Source organism: Eriocheir sinensis, chromosome 5 (genome assembly GCF_024679095.1).
Source record: "Eriocheir sinensis breed Jianghai 21 chromosome 5, ASM2467909v1, whole genome shotgun sequence".
Lineage (NCBI taxonomy): Eukaryota > Metazoa > Arthropoda > Malacostraca > Decapoda > Varunidae > Eriocheir > Eriocheir sinensis.
In genome coordinates, this window is record NC_066513.1 from 10,231,275 (window position 1) to 10,239,091 (window position 7,817).

General features: G+C 45.2%; 1 protein-coding gene across 1 annotated transcript in view; it reads right to left on the reverse strand.

The window, feature by feature from the left end:
• LOC126982942 (proline-rich protein 36-like) overlaps positions 1-6,205 on the reverse strand; it is a 9,248-nt gene extending 3,043 nt beyond the window's left edge. The window contains exon 1 of the mRNA XM_050835247.1: positions 6,139-6,205. Coding sequence (XP_050691204.1) covers positions 6,139-6,205 — 67 coding nt within the window. The remainder of the gene's footprint in view (positions 1-6,138) is intronic.
• Positions 6,206-7,817: the final 1,612 nt, after the last annotated feature.

Sequence of the window (7,817 nt, forward strand, 5' to 3'; positions counted from 1 at the left end):
GCGCTCACCCGGTCAGCTGCCGCACCGCCTTAAGGCAGTGTCACACTGACCATTTTCCTCTAACCGTTGTGGCTACTGGCAACGCCCGTGCCCCCATCCGGGAGCAAGTTGTCGGTTGTCCGTAACCTGATGTCATACTGGGCCCTTTTCTTCCCACCGCGTTGGCGGCAGCTTGGACTACCGCCAAATCCAACTTTTCCGGGTGTGCGTCACACACGGTCAAGGTTGGCTGCCCGTATCCACATCCACAACGTAAACAAAGCACTTGCCCTGTATCGACATGGCGTCGTCTGCTAAAGTAAAGGCTGCCGCGGCGTGTGCTGCCATTACCCAAGTTATGGACTTGTTGCTGCAGTTAAATGGATGGAAGAAGCTGTTGTGGGCGTGGCGTGCCTGTGGTTCTTCCGTGCCAGTTCTTATTGTCACCACTGCGCGTGAGCGGCCATCCCACCCATCTAGACTCCGACCACATAAACACGTGGATCGAGTAACAACACACACACACACACACACACCTGACTCATCATGAACCATGGCAGATGTTTCTTACAAACAAAAATGGCTTTGCCATTGCCTAGAGTCTGTTAGAACTTATTTGGTGAGTGGTTCATACAAACCAAATATACCCAATGGCATGAAGAGAGCAGTGTTAAAGGGCCACTCACCAAATACGTTCTAACACACTCAAGAAATGGTGAAGTCGTTTCTGTTTGCCAGAAGCATTTGCAATGGTTCCTAATGAGTCTGGCGTGTGTGTGTGTGTGTGTGTGTCTGTATGTGTGCCTGTGTGTGTGTTGTTTATGTGGCTGAGTCAAGATGGGTGGGTTGGCCGCGCACGCGCAGTGGTGACAATGAGAACTGGCATGGAGGAAACACAGGCATGCCACACCCACAACTGTATATTCCTTCCATTTAACTGCAGCAACAAATCCATAACTTGGATAATGGCAGCACAAGCCGCGACAGCCCTTACTTTAGCAGACGACGCCAAGTTGATAGGCTACAGGGCAAGTGCTTTGTTTACGTTGTGGATGTGGATACGGGAACCGACCTTGGCCGTGTGTGACGCACACCAGGAAAAGTTTGAGTTGCCTGTTGCTATAGGTGGCGCCAACGCGATGGGAAGAAAAAGGCCCAGTGTGACATCAGCTTACGGATAACCGTGAACGCGCTCCCGGTTGGGCGTACGGGCGTTGCCCGTAGTCCTAACGGTTGGACGAAAATGGCCATTGTGACACCTACTTAAGGCAGTGAAGCGGCTGATAGGGTGAGCGTCGGCGATGACGTCATCGGACTTCCAGCGAATCACAACCGTGTTATCATAACTGTCAGCCAATTGCAAGGCATTCGCCTTCAACTGCGGCTTCAAAACGACCCGTTCTCTCTCTCTCTCTCTCTCTCTCTCTCTCTCTCTCTCTCTCTCCATAGCCACAATGTTTGTAGGAAAACGTCCAGTGTGATACTACCTTTAAAGGTAGAGTGCGTGACGCCGATGGTAACTAGACATGATCCGTACGTGTCAAAGCAGCGCGAAACTCGGGGTGATAATGCGCGAAAGTCGGGATGGTAGGAATTTAGGACTAACCGCGAAACTCGTGGATCGCGAATCTCGGATAGCGCGAAATTCGAAAGGGGAGGCGGTGGCTGAGTCGTCAAAGTAACGGCCTCGTGTTCAGGAGGACGCGAGTTCAATCCCCGCCCGGTGCCACCAAGCTGGGATTTTTCAGCCGCCGCCGAGTGGCTTAAAACTACCCACATGCTGTCCAGAAGACCACCTATCAACCCGGGCTCTAGATTCTAGGATCAAAAATGAGCTCTGGGAGGGCAGCATGAGCCAATGCAAGATGGTGCCACTATAAAACACTCGCCTGCGCCAGAACGGGCTGGGCCGACCATCAGGACCCACCGGAATGAAGCCTTGGACCGACCATCAGGATCCACCGGGAAGAAGCCTACCGGCGCAATAGGCAGCAATGAAAAAAAAAATATATATATATATATATATATATATATATATATATATATATATATATATATATATATATATATATATATATATATATATATATATATATGTGTGTGTGTGTGTGTGTGTGTGTGTGTGTAATTCATACACACACATTACACACGTGTCCTAATCTCGAGTCGGACTCGCAACCACCAGCAAGTACACTCCCGACAAGAGCAAGACTCCATCTCTGGGTACTGCTGATACCTCACACACCACACACCTCATCCCCCTTGCTCAAGGGGGAACAGTAACAACTCCTTCTCTACGTAAAAATACCGGCCTGAGCGGTGCTCGAACCTCCACCTGTCAGGCCGTGAAGCCTGGCAGCGCATAGCTTAACCGACTGAACTATCGGAGCGGTGTGTGTGTGTGTGTGTGTGTGTGTACACACACACACACACACTCATACACATACACGCGCGCGCGTGTGTGAAATGGACTGAAATGCAGCGGAAGGATGCAGTAATGATATATATATATATATATATATATATATAAATATATATATATATATATATATATATAGAGAGAGAGAGAGAGAGAGAGAGAGAGAGAGAGAGAGAGAGTATATATATATATATATATATATATATATATATATATATATATATATATATATATATATATATATATATATATATATATATATATATATATATATATAAGGTATATATGGGCAGGAGATTTTCTCTTATACATGTTTGGTTGAAGGTGATAGCTAACTCAGCGTTATATATCTTCTTGAGTAAGTTCTCTTTGTTTCTTAAGAGTGTCTTGTTCTCTTTTGATAAGACTGAGATGACATCATATGGTGTCATCGTTGTCGCCAGATCGCGATTTCGGGTCCTTGACCCTTCTTCAGTGGCAGGAGTGGAGCTTTACGTCCGCGCTGGCCTTTTATACAGGCTAGGCGGGCGCTGATTGGCTGAGCGCCTCAGCGGCGGATTTTCTTTTCATGCTCGGAAGTGCTTGTAAGTCTAGGTGCTGGATGTTCAAGCTTGGCTCCATTTCCTTGATATAGAGAGCTTCGAGGATGGGAAGGCGTCTCATATCGGTGCAGGTCGTGATGATTTCAGTGTTCTTTTCTAGTATTTCTCTTGTGAAGGTCTTGTTGTGTTCTTTTCTCATGTGGGACTTCGGTGCTCTTGATGCTAGGTGGTAGGTAAAGCGTCTACTTAGCTTCACTGTCGTCATGCCAATATAGGATGTGTTAAGGGCTGCACAGTTCCCTTGGTTGCAGGAGAACCTATATACAACATGCGACTGTTGAGCTTCGTCTTGTTCCTTATCCGCAACAGGATATGGCTTGTTTTCTTGCTCTTGTAGTAGATTATGAGGTTTATTCTTTTTTCTTTGTTTGTTGGGGTCACATTTTTCTTGATGATTTGTTTCATAATCCTTTCCTCTTCTTTGTAGCAGGTGGAGAAGTGTGCCTTGTAGTAGAGGTTGATGTCTTCGTTCTTGGTAGTGGCTTCTTTTGTCATGTACCATCGGTTTATTATGCGGTTTGCTTGTTTGTTTATATCCGCTGTAGTAAATCCATTGCTGACAAGTACTTTAGTTGATCTTTGTATCTCGTCGTCGACTTGCTTCCAGGTGCTGCAGTGGGATATTGCTCTTCGTATGTAGGAGGAGATGGTCGAATCTTTGTAGCGCTGGGGGCATTCACTTTTGCCGTTGAGGCAGTTGCCTGAATTTGTAGGCTTGATGTAGACTTGCGTGGTAAATCTGTCTTCGTTCTGCTTCACTAAGACGTCTAGGAAGGGCATCTCTCCGTCGCTGCTTCTTTCTACGGTGAATTTAAGTCCGGAGGTATCCTGTAGGCAGCTACGTAGTTGTTCAATTTCCTCTTCGTTTCTTGTTAGGATGAAGATGTCGTCTATATAGCGGCAGTATATGGTTGGCTTCGTAACTTTTTTGAAGACTTCTTCCTCTACACAGCCCATGAAAAAATTAGCGAGAAGGACTCCAAGGGGGAAGCCCATGGCGACGCCATCCACTTGTTGGTATTTCTGGCCGCGGGGGCAGGTAAAGGGGGCTTCTATAGTGCAGCAATGAAGGAGGTCGCGCAGGTTGTCTTCTGGGATGTCGAGAGCTGGGGTGCTGTCGTTATGGTAGACGCGTTCAATGATGTAGTTGATGGTGCAGTCTACGGGAACATTGGTGAATAGCGATTCGACGTCAAGTGATGCGATGGTACCTTGCGCATTGTTGGTCTTGAGGATGTCAAGGAAATCGGTCGCTGAGCTCAAACTGTATGTCGCAGGGACATATGGGGTCAGTATTGTACACGGCTGCTTGGCGATGTTGTAAGTCGGGGTAGGTATTTGCGAGATGATGGGCCTGAGCTTGTTCCCTGGTTTATGTGTTTTTACGGAACGCTGATTGTTCCGTATTTGGTTGTCTGAATGGTCAAGCAGATAAAATTCAGTATCTTGAAATTGTAGTGGAGCGCATTTTTCAGTTAATCACAAAACCAGTCCGTGAAATTTGTCAAGGTTCGTCCAAAGATACGTGTAAAATACGCGACGTAACGTCCCTTCCCCCTTCCTCTTGCTTCCACCAGCAGAGTGCAGCGGCTATCACTCATGGCGTGCTTGAGAAATTTTAGGGTTGCCACCCGTTCCTTTAAATATGGATCCATACCGTATTGGAGAGTGAGATGTTGCATTCCACATTTTTCTGACCTCAGGGTGGCAACCCTATATAGTTGTGTCATTCAACACAAGAGAGGGGCAGCAGGAGTGCGTGCGTGCTCTGCGGATCACAAATTTGTGCCAGTGAAACGTAACCGTGTCCAAAAGTTGTTGTTGTGCTTGTGATTGCAAAATGAAAATATTAATTTCCTGATGGCGGCAGTGTTAGCCGACAGTCGTCACGAACGTCCTTCATTAGGCGAAGACTGTCGTCACGACAGTCCTTCGTCATTCTTCTGTAGTTGGCACCGACGACTGTGCAGACAGGAAACGGTAAAAAAAAGGAAAAATGGCCCCGACAGTCGTCATGACTGTCCCAAGACAAGCTACGACTCTTGACGACAGTCTTGACGACTGTCCCCGACCTCCCTCAAACCTCAACAGGAAATAGCGGTTGGTTCAGACCACCGCCGACTCTTTTCGTGAAAGTTTAGCATGGAATACTTTTTCGTGCTAACTCTCACGACTCCATACTCCCCTCACGACGTCCGCTCAGCATTCCGCGACTGTTTCTAGACCTCTTTTAAGACATGCCCAACCCTTTCACATCAACACCCAAGACCTCGTGTAGCCTAGAGTCGTGGGTATTCGTGGCCCAGAGTTGGCACAGTGTGAACGGGGCTTTAGGCCACTCGGCGGTGACTGAAAAATCCCAGGTGGTAGCAGCGGATTCGAACACGCATCATCCACAACGCGGCGAATGCGGGGCCGGCACTAATATATATATATATATATATATATATATATATATATATATATATATATATATATATATATATATATATATATATATATAGAGAGAGAGAGAGAGAGAGACAAACACCCATTATATATATATATATATATATATATATATATATATATATATATATATATATATATATATATATATATATATATATATATATATATATGTAAACAGAGAGAGAGAGAGAGAGAGAGAGAGAGAGAGAGAGAGAGAGAGAGAGAGAGAGAGAGAGAGAGAGAGAGAGAAATGTATATGGAATGTATTACTTATATAGTGTATTTTCTGCTGCATCCACATTCATATTTATGTATCTGTCCATTAACCTTTCTATCTCTATAGCGAGAGACAAATAATTTGTTAATGGAATCTAGCAGGAAGTTTTTACTCTCTTTCTAACACTCAATTTATCCAAGTGTTGAAAAGCGATGGGGCAAGGACACAGCCCTGCCTCACTCCCGCGTTCTCCGGAAAGAAGCTGGACACGCCCCCCAACACTTCACAGCACTCTCATTCCTGGAGACCTGGCCAGTCCGTAGACCAGCTGTCCCTGCAGCAATCCTACGAAATTACGGAAGATCTTAAAGTGCCTCACGATGCACTGAATCAAATGCCTTCTTGAGATAAAAAAAGGCTTCAAGTATCCCCTGTCGAAACTCACGTCTGCGCTCCACCAGTACGCATACCATCAGTTGTCGATATAGCAGACTGCTCAGGTCTCTGCAGCTTCAGCTGCTGGTTGCAAATCCTCATGGCACACAGAGGACCCACGTAATACCACAGTAGTTTTTCCAGTCGTGATGGTCCCTTTTTCCTTTCCAGATAGGGACGACCAGCCCTCTCTTCCAGTCAAGAGGAATGGTACCATTGTTTATGAACGAACACTACACTGCCACTATCTCTCTATCTACGAACACTACACTGCTACTATCTCTCTCTACGAACACTACACTGCCACTTTCTATCTATGTATCTACTAACACTACACGCCGCTATCTATCTATCTACGAATACTACACGCAAGTATCTATCTACGAACACTACACTGTCACTATCTATCTATCTACGAACACTACACTGCCACTATCTATCTATTTACGAACACTACACTGCCACTATCTATCTATCTACGAACACTACACGCCACTATCTATCTATCTACGAACACTACACTGCCACTATCTATCTAACAACGAAAACTACACTGCCATTTTCTATCTATCTACGAACACTACACTGCCACTATCTATCTATTTACGAACACTACACGCCACTATCTATCTATCTACGAATACTACACGCCATTATCTATCTATCTACGAACAATATACGCCACTATCTATATATCTATCTACGAACATTACACTGCCACTATCTATCTACCTACTAACACTATACTGCTACTATCGATGCAATAACACGACACCGCTACTATCTAGATATCTACTAACAGGACACCGCCACTATCTATCTGTCTGTCTGTGAACGTCGCTGGTAGAAATGTCACGCGGGAGCATTGCTGTCTAAAATATCACACGCGACAGGATGTGAAAACGTCTCTCTCTCTCTCTCTCTCTCTCTCTCTCTCTCTCTCTCCTCGAACCTTTCTCTTATCAAATTCTGCAACCATCGCGGTGTTCGTTCTAATTTTCATTCTGTATAACACCATCTCTCTTCCTCTAAACCTCACCTTCTCTTCCTCTCCGAAACACATATTTTTGAGGCTACTGACAGCAATCTCAAGTCTGTTCCCTCCTACTGTCTCTATCCTAAATTTCAATCCAAAGCTGGATGTTGCGTCTACGTACGCAACGAAATAACTTGCTCTCGTGCCCACGACCTTGACTCTTTTGAATTTTCCACCATTTGGCTAAGACTTCATTGTCATTCTTTTACTAAATTCATCTGTGCCGCTTATCTCTCACCTAACTCTATTATGTAATTTTTTTACTAACTGAACTCTAAAGTGGAGCACATCTTGACCCACTCTCACTTCGCTGAAATCCATCCAAGGAGATTTCAATGGTCATCACCAGCTTTGGCTTTCATGCTCTTTCACTAACCAGCCTGGTGAACAAGCTTACAACTTTGCAATTCTCAAAGATCTAGAGCAGTTGGTTCAATACCCTACACATATTCCCGACCGCCTTAGAGACATAACCAACACACTATAACTCTTCTTTACCGCTAACCCTTCTGCTTACTCTGTCAAACTGTTCTCTCCGTTGGGCTCCTCTGATCACAACCTTATTTCTATGTCCTCTCCTATCGCTCTTGTACATCCTCTGGACACACCGAAGAGGCGATGCTCCTGGCATTTTGCTTCAACTCGGTGGGACGACCTGAGGATGTAGTTTTCCGATTT